At 42.5% G+C, this 23,482-nt stretch overlaps 1 protein-coding gene across 4 annotated transcripts in view; it reads left to right on the plus strand.

Moving 5' to 3' along the window:
* Positions 1-8,556: 8,556 nt before the first annotated feature.
* Positions 8,557-23,482, plus strand: part of MAP2K6 (mitogen-activated protein kinase kinase 6) — a 135,022-nt gene continuing 120,096 nt past the window's right edge. For 3 of the 4 annotated variants that reach the window (XR_014257830.1, XM_082442951.1, XM_082442950.1), the window contains exon 1: positions 8,558-8,865. Coding sequence is in view for 3 of the 4 variants with exons in the window: in XM_082442951.1 (XP_082299077.1) it covers positions 8,850-8,865 (16 nt within the window). In the remaining variant the exon portion in view is untranslated. Of the gene's footprint in view, positions 8,866-23,482 lie in introns of all 4 variants that reach the window. The other variant, XM_082442952.1, reaches the window with a different exon arrangement.

Genomic DNA, 23,482 nt, shown 5'->3' on the forward strand with positions numbered 1-23,482 from the left:
GTATCGGCTAAGGTGCAGCGTGTAAAGGAGATATACTGATGTACTAGCGACTTCGTAAGTCCTGAACTGTGCTTGTCCCGTTAATAACGCATACAAAATGAGGCAAAATGTTACCAGACTACACTTAGCCTGAGGAAGGCACATATCTAGGGCATTTATTAAAAGTCACTTAGCTTAAGACAAGACTGGACCGCTTAAAGGAAGGAACTTAAAGGGATCAGAAGACAAGTTTTTACATCTGCAGTCAGGACAGTTTTAAATCACGTTCTTCCATCTTGGCCAAAGGAAGCAACGACATGAGGTGATCAGGATAAACTGAGATGTTGGGACAATGCATTTCACAGTGTCATTGTAAGGATAAAATGATGTAGAGAGGACGGGAAGAGCCTGTAAACCTTAAAATATTACAAAAATGTTATTAAAATGAGCCACAGGATTTTAAGCTTCTCAGACCAGGGATCATACTTTGTCCATTTTCTTTTCTTTCTTTTTATAAAATTTTTTAAAATTACTTTCGCATGTTTTTTATTTATTTATTTTTATTTTTTGGCCACGCCATGTGGCATGTGGGATCTTAGTGTCCGGACCAGGGATTGAACCTGAGCCCCCTGCAGTGGAAGCGCAGAGTCTTAACCACTGGACAGCCAGGGAGGCCCCACTTTGTCCCTTTTCTTCACCCATACCATACCTGTCATAACTGTAGGCCTTAATAAAAGTCTATTACTTCTTAAAATGAGACATGATAAACTGGGGTGCTTCCCGCTTCTGTTTTCTTTTGGTCCTGGGGATAAAAAGATTTGTGAGGTGTGGGTTTTATAGCTGGCATTGCCTGTATTTTATATTTTGATTTTTCCTAATCCTTCTCTAGTACATAGACCTAGTATTTAAAAATGTTAGGACTTGGAACATTCTGAGAGATAGGTAGGGAAGGCAAAATAGGTGGAAAGTTGGATACATGCAAAGAAAACTGAGAGCTAATTTTTTCTTATGTTACAAGATTCAGAATTCTTACAATAAATGTTCAATTTAATCAATCTATCAAGAAATATTTATAACAGCCTTGCTATGCACCCACTGCTGTGCTCTATAGGATTTCTGGGGTATACGAGAGTATTCTCAAGGATTTTGCAGTACAATTATGGAGTTAAAACTGTTGTATTAGAAACAGTTAAGTACAGGGTGATTCCAAACGAACTGAATGCCCACAAAAATGCACTAATCAGTACCTGGGGTTTACAGGAATACGGAGAAAAGACCAATTTGTAAAGCTGGGTCTGCACACTCACTCTGTAAAGGGACAGACAGTCGCTGTTGCAGTATTTAATTCTGATGTAGTATAAAAGCAGCCATACACAATACAGATGAGAATGTGTGTAGCTGTGTCGCAATAAAACTTTGTTTACAAAAAACAGCAGACCAATGGATTTGGAGCAGGGGCCATAATTTGACAATCCCTATTGTAAAGAAATTCTCCCAGGTGTCTCTATAATAAATGTTCAATATACCCCTTTCATGTCACTAGGGCATGCGTCAATCACCTTTGACCCCTTTGTAATACGTCACCTTTGACAAATCAAATGGCAGTGGCAACAAGATTCTCATTTCTTTAAGGTTAAAACAATGAGGGTGCCGTACAAACACGAAGTGCTGGAGATATCTTCCCTGGAAGAAGTTTCAAAGTGAGATATCTGGGGATCTGGGTGGCCAAGGTGCAATTCTTTTTGAATCTTCAGACTTTCAGAAGCCAGATGAGGCAGGACCAGAGAAGAAAATGAGTGAGTGTTGTATGAGAGAAAAAAACCATATAGGCACACACAGACACATACACATACACATGTGTGTGTGTGTGTGTGTATGGAAAAAGAGATTGACTGATTTGCTTACGGTAGAAGGCGGAGGAAAGTATACAATTGGCACTCCATATCGATGGGTTCCACCCACATCCTCAGGTTCAACCAACCTCAGATGGGAAATATTTTTTTTTAAATTCCAGAAAGTTCCAAAAAGCAACACTTGAATTTGCCACACACCCCAGCAATTATTTACATAACATTTACATTGTATTTACAACTGTTTACATAGTAATTACACTGTATGAGGTATTATAAGTCATCTGGAGATGATTTAAAGTATATGGGAGGATGTGCGCGGCGCCATTTTATATAAGGGACTTGAGCATCAGAGGCTTTGGGTGTCTGTGGGGAAATGGGGCAGGGGAGGGGGTCCTGGAACCAATCCCTGACAACTGTATGCATAAGTGAGATTAGACAATATTCCAATTTCCTCTCTTGATTTAGCAGGATTTGAAATCATTTTTCTTCCCTGTATTACTTATATCTAATGATCTAAAGTAGTTACTACTCGCCAGTGCTTTAATGCACCATCCAGATAATCACTAACACTGTTATTCGGTTAATGCTAGGCTGGAATCATTTCTAGTCTTGCTTTCCTAGAACCTACACTTTTTTTGTCAGTCAGCTCATGCTAATAGGTCTGGCCAAGAGTCAACACTGCTTGGGGCAAAGGTTGAAGCAGCTTCCCACTGGGGCTCTATATGTCCCTTCATTGCTCAGAAACAGTGAACATTCATATTACTTATTTTTTATTCAATGAGAATGCAGTCCAGTAAGGATTCTGGATAGTTGGTTGGCATTTCCATAAGATATATCAGACACTATTCATTTTATTTTTATTATTTTTTTAATTTTTATAGATGTATAGTCAATTTACAATGTTGTGTTAGTTTCAGGTGTACAGCAAAGTCAATCAGTTATACATATATATATATATATCCACTCTCTTTTTTTTTTTTAAGATTCTTTTCCTGTATAGGCCATTACAGAGTACTGAGTGGAGCTCCCTGTGTTACACAGCAGGTTCTTATTAGTTATCTATTTTATATATAGTAGACGCTATTAATTTTAAAGGTTATTCATATGGTTTGAAAATCTAGAATCTTAATAAGAGTCTTAGTAAAGTATTAGCCAAAACAGTTTTTAGATAATTAGATATCATAGTTAAATAAAAATTCTTCTTCCTAGAAAATCCCTATGCCAGTATTTCTTTAACTTTCAACAAAGAACTCTAAGATAAGCTAATTAACCTGTTCTAGATGAACTCATTCATCAGTAATAAATCCATCCATCAGATAAACAGGTATTGACTGAGCACATATCATGTGCAGGACATATAGTAGACCTGGGGCTACAGGATGAAGATGAAACTGTCCTGCCCAAGCTTAGATTCAAGGGCCAAACACAGATGAGCAAAGGGGGTCTGCTCAAGGGGAGTGGGTTAGGAATGTGCAGGGAACAAGAAACTTAGCAGAAGAGGTAAGATTGGTACTCAAGTAATAGTACTGCAAGTTATATTGGACATACGGCTCATAAGAGCAAACAGATGCCTTCAGAACTTAAGGGGTGGGATGCTCTTTGACAAGACAGGAGGATGTGATCAAAGACAAATTCAGGGCAGAGATGACCTGGAACCCTCGAAAGGTAGAATTTGGAAAAACGAAGGCTCAGGTGGGGACCAGAGAAGGGTGAAGACAGAGAATAGCACAAGTTAACAAACAGGAATGATAACATGTAAACTCATGTCTCCAGTAAGATAAGTAATCCTGTTTTGACCAGACTGTTTAAACAAAAGAAGCACAGAGTAGATGAGAGAGAGACAGAGAGAGAAAAAGAGAAGGCTGAACAGGTATGGTTGCGCCATACTGGGGAGGACAATGGAAGCCACGCTGAATCTATTTTGGGATTTTTAGAATTTCTGCCAGTAGTCATAATTCATTGTGATATTTTGATACAGTAAAAAAAATGTACTTAAAGATACTGTAGGGCTTCCCTGGTGGCACAGTGGTTAAGAATCTGCCTGCCAATGCAGGGGACATGGGTTTGAGCCCTGGTCCAGGAAGGTCCCACATGCCGTGGAGCAAATAAGCCCGCGAGCCACAACTACTGAACACGTGCGCCACAACTACTGAAGCCCACGAACCTAGAGCCCACGCTTTGCAACAAGAGAAGCCACCGCAATGAGAAGCCCGCGCACCGCAACGAAGAGTAGCCCCCGCTCGCCACAACTAGAGAAAGCCCACACGCAGCAACAAAGACTCAACACAGTCAAAAATAAATAAATAAAATAAATAAATTGTTTTAAAAATTAAAAATAAATAAATAAATAAAAAGATACTGTATAAGCACAACTCATCATCCAGTCCCCTAAACCAATCCCCCATGCAGGGAGATCCTCAACAGACTTCATTATATATTATACATAACACACCTATTTGTACCACAATTTTCTAAAATCTAGAAAAGCAGATATTCAGACCTGAACTCTTAGCTTCACCTTTGGTGCCTTCCTTTCCCTTGTTCCTGAGACCTAGTGGCCACTGTTGGAAAACGTTCACAAATGTCACATGCAGGTGAGTATTGCGACCTGAGCGGCAATGTTTCAAACTGTAACAGGAGTATGTCCTGTCTCACCTCCGAAGTGATATCGTCATGGTGCTCACTGGCTGTCTTGCTAGAGCAGGGGATCGGGAGCCCTTCTAGTTCCTGAACAGAAGGACATGTAGCCAGTGTGAGAAACGGGATGTGTGATCACGACCCTCTTCAAATCATGAGTTCTCTTAACCAGACACGTGAGCTGGGCTCACAGACATGAACTGTTAGAACAGGAAGGGGCCTTAGCCTGACCCCCCTTATTTTAGTGGAACGAGAAGAGGTCCAGAAAGGTGAAGTGCTTGCCTGAGAAGGCACAGCTAACTTTTCTACAGCCAGGACTCGAATTCACATCTCCTAGATTCTAGGTTTCTTACGTCAAAAGTTACACCTTGGGAATTCCCTGGTGGTCCGGTGGTTAGGACTCCACGCTTTCATCACCAAGGGCCCGGGTTCAATCCTTGGTCGGGGAGCCAAGATCCCATAAGTCGTGTGGCTTGGCCAAAAAAAAAAAAAAAGTTACACCTTACCAAATCTCATTAGCTTTAAATTAACTTAAAAAAGTAGAGCATAGGTAACTTCTCATGGTACTACTACCCAGCAGGGTTTCTCAAATGCAGCACCAGATGATTTGGACCGGACGATTCTTTGTTGGTGGAAGCTTCCCATGTACTGCAGTACAACTGCCAGCATCCCTCATCTCTACCCACTAGATGCCACAACCACCACCACCCCTTGGCTGTGACAACCAAAACCATCTCCAGACATTGTCAAATATTCCCTGGGGGTCAAAAGTCACCCTCGGTTGAGACATTCTACCCCCACCCCCCGCCTTCTCCAGCTCACGTAACCCTCTAGAGCAACTCCTTTACAGCCAGTCGGACCTAACCTAAGGGCCTCCTTCCAAGCGTCTCATACCTCTAACCTGACAGCAAAGGGCTCTTCCCAGGTGTTCCAGTTTCCCCTGCAGGTGTTAACTCTGTCGCTGGAATCTAGTTATTCCAGGTCGTCGAGGTGACAGGCCCTCTTCCATCTACTCCATTCCCTACTTCAGCGTGCACTTGAGTGAGCATTGTATGCTAGATGCTGGGCACGGGGAACACAGAGATTAGTCTCTGATCTCCAGCAGTTCAGTCTCCTGGGGGAGACACATACGAAAGTGAACACCTGCCTGCCTTAGGGTGAGTGTTGCGAGACAGCTGTGGGCAGGGTGCTACAGAATTAGGGAGTACTCTCATTCACACTGAAGGTGGCCACAGGGTGACGCATCCCCGGAGGTGGCCAAAAGGAGGTGCCTGCTAAGCAGAGTCTTCAAGGACAAATGCGAAGGAGCTAAGAAGAGAATGGATAAGGCTTGCCAGGCAGAGGGAGCAGTGTATCTAGAAGCAAGGTGGGGAGCAAACCTGGCTTCTGGCTGTAGCATCAACACAGGGTGAGAATGAAGTGGCAGAGTAAGCAGGAACCAGGTCTTGAGGAGCCAATTATACCAAGCCCGAGAGTTTGGCAGTGATCTCGAAGGTAACTAGAAGCTGGGGGGAGAGTGTATCAAACTTGCATTTTAGAAAGATGGGAAGTACAGACAACTTCAAAGATGAGGGATTCGAAGTAGGAGCACAGGTCACCTCAAGATAAACACCTAATGTGCTGCAGATTTGGCTCTTGCCATTCCCACTGTGGGAGGGATTCTCTTCCTAGGAGCATTGCCACAAACGGGCAAGAAGAAGAAAGGCTTACGTCTGTAGGGAGGTACAACCTCTTCTTCCACCCAGGAATGAGGTGGAGGAAACCTTTTACCACCAAGGCAAGAAGAAGAACAACTTTTTCTCTGGGAATCTAAGACTTTACAGAGAGGTTGAGTTCCCTGTGGAAATTCAAAATATGTTTTTCCCAGAAAGAAAAATGATACATGTTGCAATTTTTAAATGTATGGTTCAGTTTATGGTCAAAGGTATTTTGCATAGGTGTGGGTGTGTGAGCGTAGATGTGCACTGGCTATTAAACATATCACTGTTTCTATGGGAAAATGAATTACAGACTCACTTGCAGGACACAAGCCATTTGCCAGCTGTGAACCGTGCACGCCTGTGCAGAGAAACTACAAGCACAATGGCGGCAAAATGCACCAGACATGATGTGATTAGAGCTCTTTCATAGATGGGAGCCTGGGGCGATTTAAGAGCAATGCTTTTGAGCACATAAAATGCAAATGGAAATGAGTTGTGGGCGGCTGTTCAGGCCTTGCCTGGGCCGAGTCTCTGAGCAGCTTCAGGAGCGGACCCAGGGCCCGCGCACAGCAGCTGCTCCGTCGATGCTTAGGAAAGTGACCTGGATGCATTAAAGTGGATCTCCATGCCCACATGTCTCCTGCTTAAATGAGACTTAGAGGAAAAAATACTGCTTCGATGAGGCTGAGATTGTGTGTGTAAGAAAGGGAGGAACAGACAGCATGGATTCGCCCAGAAGGAGAGGGAAAGAAAGTGAAGTAGCAAGTCTTCCCGTCTGAGCTCAAGGAACAGAGATCTCTGCCTTTCTGAGGCAGAAGCTAGTATGAACATGACATGACCTTGATTAATTCTCATTAATGTCAGCAGAGGGGATCAACTTAAGTAAATTAATGTTAGTTCCATGACCTATTGCATATTTGTTTTAAGAGCTGATTTGCTGATTTGTAGCTGAAACATGGTAGCCTTCTTCCCTCTGATTCATCCATTACTCAGAAGGCCCTGGCTTCTTAGAATTCTTAATAAAATTCCAACAGTGTTCATCAGCAGTCATCAAATACAGCCGAACCCTCTTTCAAAGTGCGTCTTTTTGCCTTTTGCTACTGACCTGACCTATCTCCAGCCTCTCCCAGTTTCAACTCACCTTGATCGCTGAGGGCAAATTTACCTTCTTAAAACAATGCTTTGATTCAGTTACACCCCTTTTCAAAGCCCTTTCACCACCTTGCAAGTATCTGCAGAATAAAGTCCAAACCTCTGGCCTGACTTTAAGGCCCTGTCCAGTCCCCACTGGTAAATTCCACCCACTCCCACTTCTGCGTACAATGCAGCAGGCAGCCTTGCCGGCCCCTGAAGAGGTGCTCTGCAGACTTCCACTGTGCTTATTCACACCGCAGCAGCCCCACACCCTCAATTCCTCCCTCTGTACCTGAAAAGCACATTTCTGAGTCCGGTCCACTCGATGAAGTAGAAGTCTGAGCTCATTTCAGCCCAGGTCCCCTCACTAATGGAATATTCTATGCCTCTCTGCTTCCCTGAGAAGGGGTGACCCTATTCTCCGCCAGGATGGTGCCCAGGCCCTAGCTGTGAGCAATACATGACAGTGGGACGACCCAAGGTCCTAGAAAGGTGCCTGGCACACCCTGGGAGCTCAACAAAAGTCTGTAAATTTTGTTTAATAAATTCAAGATATTTGATTCTGTTAATTTAAGATGACCGCCCACTTTCTCCCTGAGGCCAGGGACTTTCCTCCCACCCAGGTGAGAAAAAAACATGGAAACATTTGAACTCTGATAAAGTTTGCTTTGACACACCAACAGCGGAACTTTCTCTTTAACCCTTCAAGAAATGAGAACTCCCCGATCCCCCCACCTCCACGAGCCCCGGGACTGAACTTCAGATTCCTGGCTGGTAACCGACCCGAATCCTTTGCATCTCCTCTGCAGTAACCCCCGCCCAGCCAAATCACCAGCGAATTCTCCAGGCTAGAAAAAGATTTTTTTAAATGCACGTTTAAGAGGAATACAACGTCTACAGGCAGGAACAGTCCAACAGGTGCTGCCCTGCAAACACTTGAACCCCGACACTGACTTTCTGAGCGGGCCGAGTGGTTTTTAGCCAAACTGATATGTTTTTTGGCTGTTGTTTCAGGGGCTTTTGGAGAACGTAAATGCCCGCTCCCCTGGGCCTTGCCTTTTTCTCCCATCACTTAGTACCGAGTGCGTCTATGACTTGTTTACCTGGATGCAACCTATGTTGCTCCCAATCACCCCGCTCAGCGACCCGCGCGACCACGTGTCCTTAAATCAGAGCCCCGTGGACTCCGCTCGGGAACTACATTTCCCAGCGGCCCCCGCGCCCTTCGCAGGAAGGACGTCTGCGCACTAAGATACTCAGTTCCAAGTTTGGAGCTTTTAGCTGCCAGCCCTGGCCCATCATGTAGCTGCAGCACAGCCTTCCCTAACGTTGCAACTGGGGGAAAAATCACTTTCCAGTCTGTTTTGCAAGGTGTGCATTTCCATCTGGATTCCCTGAAAGTCCATCTGCTGCCTCGGTCAAGAGAAACTCCACTTGCATGAAGATTGCACGCCTGCAGCTTGCATCTTTGTTGCAAAACTAGCTACAGAAGAGAAGCAAGGCAAAGTCTTTTGTGCTCCCCTCCCCCATCAAAGGAAAGGGGAAAATGTCTCAGTCGAAAGGTAAGAGCCTATTTGCATTACTTGCAAAAATGCAAAGGGTTGTGCATGCATTTATGAATGCATGGATGCAATTTTCGCCTGGCGATTGCATTTTTAAGTTTGAGGTTTTCCACATCTCAGTTGCATTTCCTGTTTAGTATGTGTCTTTTTTTTTTTTTTTTTTTTTTGCAGACACAGAGAGTTCCTGTAAGGCAGGGCTTGCAGTTCAGCTGTGCATTGACGTTATTTGCATTCTTCTGCTAGGATTACTGAGCTCTTTTTGCCTTTTGCACAGTCAGGAGAGATAGAGCAGGTTGGTAGCGTATAAATGTGCAATGCTTTATATAATTGTAAAATTCTTTAGTATGCACACATATAATAGGTAATTTTACGTGCAACAGGAATACAAACTTTTAAAAAGTCTGTAGATGAAAATGAAAGGTAAAACTTGAGTTAAACTAGTAGGAAATTAATGTAATCTTATATTCCTTTGGGAATGAATTGTTGGTGCTAGTATTTACTTAAATTTCCATTGGTATCGTTTTGAACATTAAGCAACTTCTGATCTTTAAAGGAAGTAAAGGTGAATAATAGCATTTTACAAAAAAGCAGACAAGAAGTCTTTCTCTTCCGAGATTTTGCACTTTACACCAATTGCTTATTGGTTCGCAGTATTTAGAAGCAGCAATGAGGACATCGAGGTTTTATGTCTTCCCATTTGGGAGATGCTTTGCATCTCGAGGGAAAATACTGGGAGAAAAATTGTACTTTTAAGCATTACGCCAATGTGGGAGGACTGCACTGTTTCATTGACAACCATAATGAAATCTTTTAAGTGTGTAATTGCATATATTTAGTCAGCTGTAATAGGTCAGAAGTTCAGGGTTATGGTTGTTTTCTTTCTTTCTTTTTTTTTTTTTTTGTTGTTCTTAAAAATATTCTTTTTACACAGTTGTATTTTGCAGGCGTAATGTCATGCTGGGGAGGGGATTAAAAATATAAAAATCCTGACATGGCATTAGAGAGCTGAGGGGGTGTTGTCAGGTGGCCCTAGGACTGTAAGTCACTTGTTTTAGAACAAATCCCTGTTGAGCGTAGAGAAAGCATATGCCCGGTGAGAATGTATGGGAAGGAGCAGTGAGCTCAGCACACGGTGAGATAGGCTCCCCAGGGCATTAGGTAAGTAAGATCCAGGGAAATTCAGGTGTCTCATCAGCGTTCTGCTACTTTTGGGAGAGTTGTTGTGTCACTTTTTAGTTCTACCTGATGGGAATCAGACATCTCAGCCCCAGAAGGAAGTAATATATATTCTCAAGAATTCAAAGTAGGGCTCTTCTTTTCTTTGGATAGTAGGGGGAAAACATGGAAATCTGAAAAGCTAAGAGTGCCGAAGTACCTAGGAATTGGCATTATGAGCTTCCAATGTTCCTTAATATTGGGAAAACCGACAATCTTTTAATTGAGCAGAGAAATAATCGCTTAGGAGGGCATTCCAGGCTTTGATGTGTGAGAGAGATTGCATCTAGTTACTTTGTATTTGGTGTGCATTCACTCATTCATTCAGGTCAGTTTAATATATGAGTAAATATATTACGAGATGTGGTGTGTGTGTGTGTGTGTGTGTGTGTGTTTGTAGTGCACAGGATTTGGGGACATACAAAAATATTTTATACGTAGTTGTTTCCTTCAAGGAATTTACCATGCAGTTGGTGAAAGAAAGCACGTATGCAAATCATTGTGATATAAGATAATTGCATAGATAGTGAAGCAAAATGGTGCATTTGGAGTTTAGAGATGGCAGTGATCTCTCTGGGAGAGAGAAAGGGGGTGCTCTAGTGATCTTATCTTTGGACCTTAGGGTTTAAACTCAATCAGGTTTCTTTGTGCATTTTGGGGGGCTCGCTCCTAAGGCGGCTCTCTCCTAGCAGAAGAAGTTGGGAAACTGAAAAACATATTAGCATGGCACTCTTCCATTATGGGTGCACCCATAGTAGATCAGGTACTGGTGGTTCTTTACATTAATTCCCATTTATCCAAATAGTTTTCTTAATTGGGTCCCCTTTGGAAGGTGCATCTGGTGTGAACATGGGATTCCTGTCCAAAAGGAAAGTTTTTGATAGAAGGAAGTGTGTGATCATTTCAGAAATGGCAAAGACTTTTGGCCTGGGCTTTAAATGTGGAACTGGCCTAATTCAGCTACGGTATTCTCAAATGGCCAAGATAGTGTTTTGTTTTTGTTTTTGTTTTTGTTTTTTTGCAGTACCAAACTTCTTTGTAATACTATAAGCAAATGAAATGGAGGAAAAGTGAAAGGTGGTTATAACCTCATAGTATTGAAGAATTTAACAACATGTTCAATTCAAGGACCTTTATGAACTTTCTAGATCACTATAATTCCGTTTTACAGACCTCTAATTTAAGGCACAGCAGAGGCAAAAGAATTACAGACTCCCTGCGAGCTGGAAGGACTGGGTTACTTCTTTCCAGCCTTACCAACAGTGAGATTCCGAGAAAGAATTTCTTAAAAAGAAATTTTGTTTTCCACAGTTGTAACTTTAGGTGGTATGCTTTTCAGCTTGTTTATATTAGCTATCTGGGGTTGAGCTGACATTTTTCAAATATTAAAGTGGTAGAATGCCTTTTGAGGAAATCTGAAATGTAAGTTAACAGGAAGGGCACCCAGAAGGTGCAGGAATTCCTGCACTTTACAGGAAGACAGGCTACAGGAAAAATGTGTCATCTACATTACCCGGGAAAGTAAAACTATTGTTATCAGCCATAATGATCTGAGGGAGGGAGGGTCGGGGGAGAGAGGTCTGGCATCCCCCGGTTCACCTGAAAATATACAAAGAGTTTGACCCTGTTACAAATGCACTTTTTCTCACTTCTCCTTCTATTCACCTTTAAAAAATATTAGTTTATCTTGGTTTAAAATAGTAATAGGTACATTGTGTCATGGGAACCGTGTATAAGGCATAATTCAGAAGCATGTAGGAGAGTGACAGGCAAGGACTTAACCCTACTGTGGGTTCTTTGCTTCTGTAATTCATTCTACCCTGGGAAACGAAATGTGTAAATTTCTCATTCTGTAAATTCCTTTGTTAGGTTGCACCAGAGGGACTTGTCATGCTTAGCCTGTAATCTGAGCCAGTATGTTTTATAACCTCGCACATCGCAGGACACAAAATCAGAATAGGTACCCTGGGTTTCCTGAGTTTGTTTTGCATCAGTGTGGCATTCATTACTTTACAACATGCTGCAGGTCAGCTGCAGGGGCTTTCCGGGGGTCTCTTGGTGGTAATTTGATGCTGGAGCAAAGGGCTGAGATTCTCATTCCTTTGTTTTTCACAGATTAGTATCATTATAACTACTTTGAATTATTTTAAAGTCTGAAAGGTCTATAAGGGATGTTTTTAAAACTTAAAAGAAAAAAGTACATAAATAATACTTGTTTATCGTGGAAACATTTGAAAATGTAGGGAAGAAAAATAAGACTCACTAGTTACCACAGTATACATTTTGGCATATATCCTTTGAGACATTTTTCTATTCTATATATATGTGAATATGAATAAATCCAAAATGTGTATAAAATTATTTAGTTGCCTTTTGTTTCACTTACCAATAATACTGTGAAATATTCCAAGTTAATATATTTCTACATTAATAATATCTAATTCTAGTGTATTTATTTAAATAGAACATTAATGTTTATTAACTTTCAATATTATGAATATTGCTATGATAATCATCCCAGTTCATACATTATTACGTATACTGTGGTCTTAGAGTAAATTCCAGGACACAGAACTACAGGTTATGGATATCTAATTCTTCCTCATGCCCCATTCTTTTCTTCACCTTTTAAAAATAGTTTTTTTATTACTATAAAAACAATATATACTCACTGAAAAGAATTCAAGCTGAAGAGAAATTCATAATAAGAAAATAAAAATCACTCAAAGTCACACCACCCACAGCTACCTACTGTTAACTTTTTAGTGACTCTTTGCATTTGTACATGCATACATATGTTTGCATACGTGCTCTTTTACACACTCTATATGATATTTTGCAACTTGCTTCATACTCCATATATCTTGGACATCTTTCTATACTCATGCACATACAGTTTCCTCATTCTTTTTAGCAATTGCTCATTTTAATTTGTAAGAATGTAGCTGTTTCATCAGTCTCCAACTGGACTTTCACAGAGTTCCACTTTTTTACAGCTATAAACAAAACTGCAAGGAATACCTTGAACACACATTTTTGCACATTGGCCCAATTATCTCCTTAGGATGAAGGAATTCCTAGAAGTGGAAGTGCTGAGCAAAGGGCGGGCATGGATGTACCGGCCTCCAGAGTGCCTGCAACTAGTTCTTATTCTCACCAGTAACGTGTGGAGGTGCCCATTCTCTCCTCTTAAGCATCCTGCTAAATACTGCCAAATAAATTACTCTTCAGAAGGATTATACACACTACGATATATAAAATAGATAATCAACAAGGACCTACTGTAGAGCACAGGGAACTCTACTCAATATTCTGTAATAACCTAAATGGGAAAACATTTGAAAAAGAATGGATATATGTGTATGTATAACTGAGTCACTTTGCTGTACACCTGAAACTAACACAACATTGTAAACCAACTATACTCCAATATAAAATAAAAACTAAAAAAAATAAAAAAAGAAAGAAAAAGAAAGGTTATGCTCACTTTCCTTCATCCTGGGTATAATAATTTGAAAAAATTTTTTTGCCAATTTGATAAAAAGTATCAATATTTTACTATTATTTGCATTTCTTAGTGATAAAGAAGTTGAATTTTTCTTTTCTTTTGACATTTGTGTTTCATGTGTTTTTGTTTCTTTTTTTCCTCATAAAATGTATCTTTAAAAATTTAATTTGGGGATCAAATTATTTTCAAAGTTAGGCCAGAACATTCCAAGATGGCAGAGCTTAGGTAATCATGGGTTGAAAGTTGGGTTCAACTTTAATGCATCTAAACACTTTAATTCCCTGGTGAGTTCTAATTTTAATTTTAACCAAAATGTCTTAAGTAAACTTATACTTTATAAACTCATTTTGTTATACTAACTATAGCTATCCAGATCTTATGAAAATAATAAGAAAAGTGTAATGATTTGATTTAAATTCCATCTGGAATTTACTAACTTCTGGACATTTCTGCATTTTCAGTTATCTCTACAGGCAAAAGTAGTTTCTCTTTGGTTTCATAAATAATTCTCACATAAGCACCTGGTTGTGTTATGTGCATTGTTGCAGAATAATTCTTTTTTTTTTTTTTTCCGCTTCATGTGTAATGTCTAATCATAAAACGTGGCTTACTTTACTAGATTTGTTAGAAGAATTAAGGCAAGGATCGACTTTGATGACCTCAGAAATTCTATCAAGTCAATCACACTTCACGTATTCTTAACATAGCCTTCCTTAGTAAACGTGCCTATGTATGCATCTTGATATTAAGTAGTAGAGTTTACAGCTTTGAAAGGAGTTTTATAGTCTAATCATCTCATTTTACAAATGAGCAAACTGAAGCTTTGGAAGAAAGCGATTTGCCTGAAGACAGAACCATAGGTGGAACTCACATCTCCTGATTCTCTGCCCCAATGTTCTTTTCACTAAATCACACACAAACACTAGTAATCCGCATTCATAAAACATTTTTCTCCCCCAGAATCTTTAGTATATTTCACATTTTTTGTTTTGTTTGTTTTTGTGGGGCGCAGGCTGGTACGGAAGGCTGACAGTACAATCAGCAGGGGTTCTTTTTCTGTGCCCAAGAAATGGTGATACATCAATCATGGTGGTGGGGTTTCTTACCAATTTTCTGCCAAAGGATATTTTGCGAATGCTCTCATTTTAATTCCCAATGCCTACACTATACAGCTGCAAGTTTTAACCACTGTAATTGTTGTTTGCCTTTTATGGACGATCTCTGAGAGTCCCTGCTGGGTAGCTCATATTTCTTCTTATACATCTTTGCAACTCTGCCTCCTTGAGCATTGAGCTTATAAATACTAGGTGCTCAATAAATGTCTGACAGTGAAAGTATTTTTCATCCGTGGAGATCTCTGTCATTTTGCCCCACATTTCATAAAAGGTGTGGGGTCGTTAAATTATAATGCAGTTTTCCTGTGCTTCCTTTTTTTGCATTAATATTTCCATTCTATCTTTGCTTGATGATTTGGAAGTTGCAAGAACAGCAATAAAAAGCAACTTAACAATGGCTGAAGAAGTGTGATTTCTCCTGCCTAGGCCTTCTAAACAGATTTAAAGGTTGCATGAGCCTTGGCTAACTCTTTTAAAGATATGCAGAGCTAAGGTGAGCTGTCTGAAGGGTCCAGTGGGGTAGGACTGAAGTGAACTCCTCCACACTGTGCTGGTTTTAGGGGCTGGTTTGTACGTTACCTTTGAACTTGAGCCTCTGAAGCATTGTGAGAGATAACCTGAAAGTTTTTAACAGCTGGCTGCCCTATGACAAAACAGGGAACTCTGCATGGATAACCCCCCAATGAAACAACTTCCTTCTCGACCACCTACCACTGTCTCTGCCGCCCCCTCCACGCACCCCGCCCTCGGTTCTGTTTCCTACTCTGCTTCCTCAGATGGTCTTCCTTTCCTGAGCTGGTCCATAATGTTTGGTACACAGTTCATAAAACCCCCTCTTTCTGCAGTTGAAAGGGTAGTCAGGTTATAACCTACACACACGAAGTCTGTTACAAATCATCGTAATTTAGTCAACTCAGTTCTGAGTTGAAGCATTAAACAGGCTCTTGCTGAATCTCTCTTCGTCTGTTTTATTTTCTAGTCTGTATATCCCTCCTTAAGTCGGATTGGGGTCAGCCTTGGTTGTTTTTTTTTTTTTTCCCAGAGACAATTAGCTATAGATCTGATGCCATCACGACCCACACCCAGACACCCAATTCTATCACCATCATCATCATCACCACTTATTTTATGTCAGTCACTTTTCAGGTGCTATGCTTTTGAACTTCACATAAATCCTAGGGGGACAGATACAGTTATTGTTAACTTACAGATGAAGAAGCTGAGGCTCAGGTGAGTTCACTAACTTGCCCACGGCTGGAGAACCAGCAGGCAGCCCAGGCAGGATGCAAAGCCAAGCCTGTTTGGCCACGGGGCCCAAGCTCATAACCGGGGGCCAGCAAACTACAGCCTGGGGGCCAAATCCAGCCCCTCCTGTTTTAAGTACAGCCTGTGCGCTAAAATGATTTGCACATTTTCGAATGATTGGGAAAAGAATAAAAAGAATAATATTTCATGACACATGAAAATTATATAGAATTCGAAGTCAGTGTCTACAAATAAAGTTTTATTGGAACACAGCTCTGCTCATTCATTTACAGGTTGTCTAGGGCTGCTTTCCCTCCGCGGTTGTACATTCCAATAGTTGTGATGGAGATCGTATGTCCCGCAGGGCCCAAAACATTTACTCTCTGGCCCTTTTCAAAAAAAGTTTGGTGACCTTGCCCTTTGTGACTTTCCTCAATCACGTAATGACTCCTGGTCCGTATTACGTTCCTCTTTGGCTTTAACTGGAAGTTGTTAACCTGGATAACTACTCGCCCATGACTCAGCCAGCGACCTCTGGGGCCCAGCCCACAGGAAACGTCTGAGTGGTGTTTCTCCTGGTTGTGAGATTGGCCGGCCATTGCTCATTTCCGCTCAGCGGAGCTACCCGTCTCCTTTGGCCCATCCTGGGGTCCTTTCCCCTCAGCTGCACTCTTCCTGTTTGCTTGACGTTTCTTTGCCTTTCTTGCCTTTCTTTCCTCTCCCGTTGAGAGGCTGTTCATTCGTTCTTCTGGTTCCTTCATCCTCCCCTTCTTCATCCCATATTGTGTTTAAAAAACAAACGAACTAAAAACACCTCTCATGCTACCACCATTGCCTGGCTTTGTTGATTCCTGCCATGACCCAGGTCAGAGGTGCCATCATGTCATCTGTGTGGGATGAGGATGGAAGCCCCCCTTCATTGTAGGAGTCTCCATCTCACCCAGACGGGTTTCCGGTTGTCACCTCCTACAAAGGCTAGAGCCGTTTTCTCACATTAACTGCCCCAGCCCTGGGGACAGTTTTCTTTTGCGTATGAGTATCCTTTTGCTTTCCAAGTCACTGATATTGTGGGGATTGTGAGTATTTAGCAGGGAAGGTCCTGGCACAGGTTCTGGAAATGAAGGGAGGGGAGGATGGGGATGGAGGCTACCTGAGGACAGAGTAGCTTTGGTAGGACGAGCCCAGATTTGTTCACCGTCTTCCAAATGAGGTCCGTTCAAGTCCCATACAAGGAGGTGCCGTCATTCCTACCATCTTAGGTGGTTGCACTGCTGGAGAGCCCTTCTCTATGCCAGATACCGCGCTTAGTGACGAACATGAGTTATCTCATTCTCCCCTCACTAGGGCCCGATGAGGTGATGCCCCATTTTGTATATGAGCAAACTGAGGCCAGAGGTTAAATGTCAAGGTTGATCGTGGCAGAGCAGTTGCTTTAATCAAGGTCTGTGTGACCCCAGTACCTGAGCTCCTGGCTACTCCACTTGAGGTGTCACTCCATAATAAATGTCTGAACCCATTTCCCAAAAGACATGGTTGGAGATGGAAAACCTGAATGGATGCCATGGGAACTTGTGCATACCAGGGCCAGGTATGGTAATTAGGAGGGGCTGACCTGTGTCTACCTATACATGGGTTCCTTTTGACTTGTTCCTTTAAGCCTCTGTTGATCATAGAATATTGAGCCTGACTCATTCTGAGTTTTAAGGTTGAGTTCCAAGTACAAACTGCCCATTGGTTAAAGGAAGCTGGTTACAACTGGTCTACTGGTAGATACGGGTGTGTACAGACAGGAAGTTTATGTTAAACGTCAGTAATGAATGTTGATTCCATTAGCTCTCTGAGAGGCTGTAACTAAGCAGATCTAAACTTTATGTGTTTCTCTGCACATCCAAGTTGAATTGTTTTAAAACAGTAATGAGAACATGGCCCGTTTGGTAACATACCTACGTAGAGGAACAAGCCTCTTTGGCTTAGCGATTTCCTTTCTTCTTGGTTATTTCTATGTAAAGGTAACAAGTGCAGTTTCCTTGCAACTGGGCCTGAACCCGCATCTTCACTGTTTCCCTCTTCCCCTGGACACAGTGGAGGAAACCGGAATCACGTCTTTTTCGTGGTACAGGAAACGGGGGTTTCGCAAAGAGTTTTCTCTCTCTTAAACCGGTGAGCCCTCTGCCATCTGTCTCTCCAGCCACGCACAGCAGCCAGCGCCTGTGCGTGACTCCTTCCCTTGATTCCTCACAGAAGCCATGGGAGTAGGCGGCCTAGGTGTTGAGTGACGAGTTATTTACTCCCCTCCTCACCCTCCCCCCTCCAGTCCCACACGGGAGGGATGAGTTCGAGATAAGGGAGAGGCTGGAGTCTGGGCAACCAGTGGGGACAGAATGGCAAAGAGTCTGGGAATTATTCCGTAGTGAATGTGCAGAGACAGCCTTTCTGTGACATCTGAAATCTTTATAGGCATCTTCTCCCCACTTTATTTACTCCTTCCTGTGCCCCAAACTTCTTAGCCATTGAAAAAAACCACCCCAAAGACTCCAAACACATCTAAAGAGAGAACGCGGATAAAGGGCCTGTCCGTATCAGTTCAGCAAATAACTTTTTACCGATTGCTATGTTTAAGATACTGTGCTAGATGGAACTAAATAAAAATGCATGCTGCTCTACTTTCCCAATTACTAGCTATGAGCCTTGAAAAATCTACTTGACTTCTAGCTTCAGTTTCCTGACCTGCTAAATGGAGAGACTGATACTCATTCACAGGATCGTTATAACGATTAAGCAAGGCTATGTATGTAAGGTGCTTTGGCCAGTGCTTGGCATTCATTTGTTCAGGAACTATTTATTGAGAGCTCTTCTGGGTTTGAGGCATTGAGCTATATAGTAAGCTCGCCATAAGCATAACTTTGCTTTACTCTTTCTTTCCCTCTAGCCCTTAAGGAGCTTAGAGTCTAGTAGGAGGTAAGATTGCACAGAAATGCACAGAATACAAGCTAGAATCCTAGATATGCTTAGAATAGATACTATGGGTTAGAAAGCCCTGCAGGTGAGGGGGATCAGGAACATTTTTTACAATGAGCGCGCAAGTATCAATATGATTTTCAGAGCTGTTGAGGAAATGGTGTCCTAGATCCAAAGTAAATATGGAGAAGGATCTTGACTTCAAGATCAATAAAATAACCAGCACAATGTTGATAGAGGCAGAACAATTCCTTAGAAGAATAAAGAAGAGAAGATGCCCTAGGAAAATCTCTGGAGCTTCAAAGACCTTATGTGTCTTTTCTAAGAACTTCCTTTTCTTAGCAAGCTCAATACGGTTTTATCACTTATGATCACAGTAGGTTAATAAATGGAACGTCATATCTCATACTTTTAGGTGTTTTTTTTTTTTTTTTTTGGATTGTGGAAACTCCAGGAAATCTAGAGGTTAATAGTTAAACAAGTATATCATATCTACTGGGTTTATAGGCACACTGTAATTATATAAGCAAGCTGTTGGTTCAATAATCAACGTCTACCTAGGTCAGGGAATAGTTTCCAGAGCATGGCCACGGCTGTAATTTTCATTTTTTATAACCCGCCAACCTGCCTTTTCCACTTCTTAGTTCCTTTTCTCTTTTCTAGAATTAGCTGAAGTCAGTTGAAAAGAAGGAAAACTGCACTTCTGAATTCTCATTTTACTTTTACCTGAAGAGAAGTGCTCCAGAAAGTTCTTTGTTTTACCACACTTACTTTCTCAAGCATGATACCGGGTACTGGCAAGGGAGTTCATACATTTTTGTGTGTATTTTTAATTTCAGAAAAATTCCATTTAAAAGGTGAACAGATTTAATACAATTGATATTTTAATACAATTGTTAGATTAAATCCATGTTTCTTTCATTATCTTGGTTTCAAAAACACAGTGACCTACAGCTCTGGAGCCCACAATAGGCTGCTTCTCAGTGTAACTATACTAAGTCACCTTTTTCTCCTTGGTGACCTCGTTCAGCTCAGGGTCCATAGAGTGAGGTGGGTGGGCTGAATCACCCCCAGTCTGAGTCAGGAAAGCCAGGGGGCAGTTTTTGCCTCACCTTGCTGGGCAGTTAAAGAGAACATACAATCAGCCAGGGGGCTAGGACCGACCTGCCAATTCTGTCATCTCCTTTAAGTGGCTTGCTAAGTCTCCTTGCTTGGGACTTTGATCCTGAATGAGCTTCTATTTTTATAGGTAAAGTAGGGGGAAAAATGCAGATTTAGTTCTGGAGTTGATTTAAGAATGAGATTGAGAAATTTTGATACACTAGGGTTAGGATGACTTTTTCTGTCTTAAATTTCAATCTTTCTTTTCTGGTGTGACCTGTCCTCAGGCAAGACCGACAGCAAGTCAGTGTTGGCGGGGCAGGGGGTGGGGTAGATGCGTGAGATTGTGTGTCGGGGGCAGAGGACCATATATTTCTTGGTTGAATTTAACAAGCGTTATTGAACAATCATATAAATAACCTGCACCTTGCGCTGTGCTCAGTGGCTACAAAGGTGCATAGAATTCCATCTCTACCCTCAAGAAGCTCACCGTCTAGGAGGATGTGTTAGTTTGCTAGGGCTGCCATAACAAAGTACCGCAAAGTGGGTGCCGTGCACAACAGGAGCTTGTTGTCACACAGCCCTGGGGGCGAGAAGTCTGAGCTCAAGGCGGCAGCAGGGTAGATCCTTCTGAGGTCTGTGAGGGGGAGCCTGCTCCGTGCTTTCCTCCTGGCTTCTGGGGCTTTGCAGGCGATCTTTGGCATTTCTTGGCTTGTAGAAGCATTGCCCAGATCTTTGCCTTCATCGTTACACGGCCTTCTCCCAGTGTGTGTGTGCCATCGCCAAATTTCTCCTTTTTATAAGCACACCAGTCCTATTGGATTAGGGACCCACCCTAATCCTGTATGACCTCATCTTAATGATATATGCAACCACCCTATTTCTAAGTAAGACAAATTCTCACGTTCTGGGGCGCTGGAGGCTAAGTCTTCAAGTTAGGAATTTGGGGGAGGGGACAGAGTTCAACCGTAGCATGAGAAGATGAGCACGCCAGCAGGTGAACGCTCCTGGGTGTGATGCGCGTGTAGCTTCGGTACAAGGTGCGGCTGGGGTACGGAGGAAGGAGGAGGGCACCCTTCGTCCTGGGTCAGGGCCCGTTGGTAGAGGGAGGACATTAACTTGGCCAAATGGAACTTTCGGTGTCGTGCTTCTCGGGAGAATAAGCAAGTAAAACGGGAGACTTGCCGTCTGGTCCTTGAGCACACTACCGGCTCTTTCTTCTGATTTTCTGTTGTTAGTGAGAGACTGGATGCTTCTAAACTGGGGGGCGGCGGGAAGGGGGTTGTTAAATTCACACACGCACACACACACGCACACACACGCATGCACACACACACACGCTGTTGCTGTCTTGATTCCCAAACTTAATTAGTGTTTGCTGGTGAACCGGCCGTGGCTGTCACATGCCCCTTCCGTGCACACAGACGGAGGCCTTTCCCTTTGTAACAAATGGTTCCAGTCCTAATGGAACAAAGCTTAAGAGGGAACGGCAGTGAGTAAGAACCAAGGATCTGTAGCCGGGCAAAGCTTATTTTTAGAAAAGGCCTGTAAGCCTCAGGAAAAAAAAAAAAAAGTACTACTCGAGTGTTAGCAAGCTCTTCCAATATTGATTATTAACAACAGGTCTTTTCAACTTGTGTGTCTTACTTATTCGTGTTAATAGGCAGCTTTATTTTATGTGGTCTGAGTATGTTTAGCATAAAATTCTGGATAAAAATACCCGCATCAGCTTCAGGAAGAGGGGACAGTAAGGGATGAAAGTGTCAGGATGTGTCATATGGGGTGGTCAGGGGTAAGGCCAGTGGGAGGGAACTTTCCCAGCTTAGGACAGATGTCCATCGTTGGTCAGATTGTCCTGCCAGGGTATTGATGGCAGCATCCTTCAAGCGCACGGCCAGGTGGGCAACCCAGAACAGGCCACGGGAAGGTAAGGCATCCCTCAGAGCTGGGTGGACGGTCCTGGGGCAGGTGATCCAAACAGCAAGAGAACAGGTGGGCAAGCAGTAGTGAGGCAGAAAGTCAAGAATGAGATGAGCCAACGTGGAAGAGGAGTAAAGAACTCATCAGCAGGGAGGTCAGCTGGAAAGCAGGGATCAGAGAGAGAAGGGGTCTGAGGGCCCAGGGCGCAGAAGCCAGGCATGAATGTAAGTTTTTATTCCATATTGGCCCTGCGTATAAGAGACAAGCATCCACCTCACCTGTTTCCTGCAGCTTCGGATGCAGTCTCTGTTCACCTGCCTACGGTGTGATGCCGTCTGCCTAGGCAGCCAGGGTGTGTGGATATGAGGAAGAAGAGCAACAGGAACTAGCTTGGGGCTTGTTTAAAGCGAGCCCAGACTCCTCTCCTCGCTGAGTACCTGCACACAGCTCTCCAAGTGGGACCAGCAGAGTCAGAGGAAAACAGGAAGTAGTGCATCAGTGGATGGTCAGACCACTGGTTTTAGAACTAAAACCAGCCTCTGATTTTCCGTCTCAGATTCGGAGGCGAACACGATCTCATGTGGAAAAGCAGCCCTGACTCCTAGACTTCCAATTCCAAGGCAAAGCTGGGAAGGAGAAATGAAACTTCTAGAGGAAAGTTTGTGCTGCTTTTCTGTTTTAAAAAGGGTATCGGTGTGGGGGGGGCACCTGAAACTAATATAATATATGTCAATTATAATTCGATTAAAAAAAGTATATCGGGGGATGCAGAGTCTTTGTGAAAGCAATTGGGCAGTGTCGAGAACCCGGACAATTTCGTTCCCATTTATGAGACTCTATCCTAAATAGCGAGTGATTTTTGAGTGCCTACTGTGTGCAAGGCTTTGTGATAAGCACTAAACTTACTAGGGCTAATCTTCATAAAAACCTGAGAGGTAGGTAAAATTATCGCCATTTTACAAAGGAGGAAATTGGAACTTGGGTTAATAACTTGCCCAGAATCATACAGTTAGTGTTTTGCAGAGCTGGGATTTGAATCTAGTTCATTGAAATCCCAAAGTTCATGTTTTTCACTATGTAACTGCCACGTGAAAATAGTGAAAAATAGAAACACCCTATTGCATAATAATAAGGGAATAGCTGAAGTTACAGATGCCTACCTGATGTAATAGGTAATGAAGGCGGACGAAACCACTAATGGAACGATGCTTATGACCTAGGAAGAGTGTATACAATATACAGGTAGAGCGATCACAGGTACGTGTATGCATTTGTGTATTTGTGTGTGTTTTGTTTTCCCTCCAATAAAAGAGTCTTTATGAAGGAGAATTTTACTGAGTCCAGTTGCAGGAGGTACAGCGGAGCCTGGCAGGAACTGAGAAAGGCATCTTCTGACTCCTTTCTCTCTCCCTTTGCAGGGGCCTCGTTCTGCTTTTCTAGAAGAGTCTTTACTCTTCTCCCCTGCAGACCAGGCTTTGCTACCTTATCAGTGTGCCCACGGTGTAACAGCGCCCCTAGCCCGGCGTCTGTGTGACTATGGACTTGAGTCCCCACC

This window comes from Balaenoptera physalus (genome assembly GCF_965194825.1).
Source record: "Balaenoptera physalus genome assembly, chromosome: 20".
Taxonomy (NCBI): domain Eukaryota; kingdom Metazoa; phylum Chordata; class Mammalia; order Artiodactyla; family Balaenopteridae; genus Balaenoptera; species Balaenoptera physalus.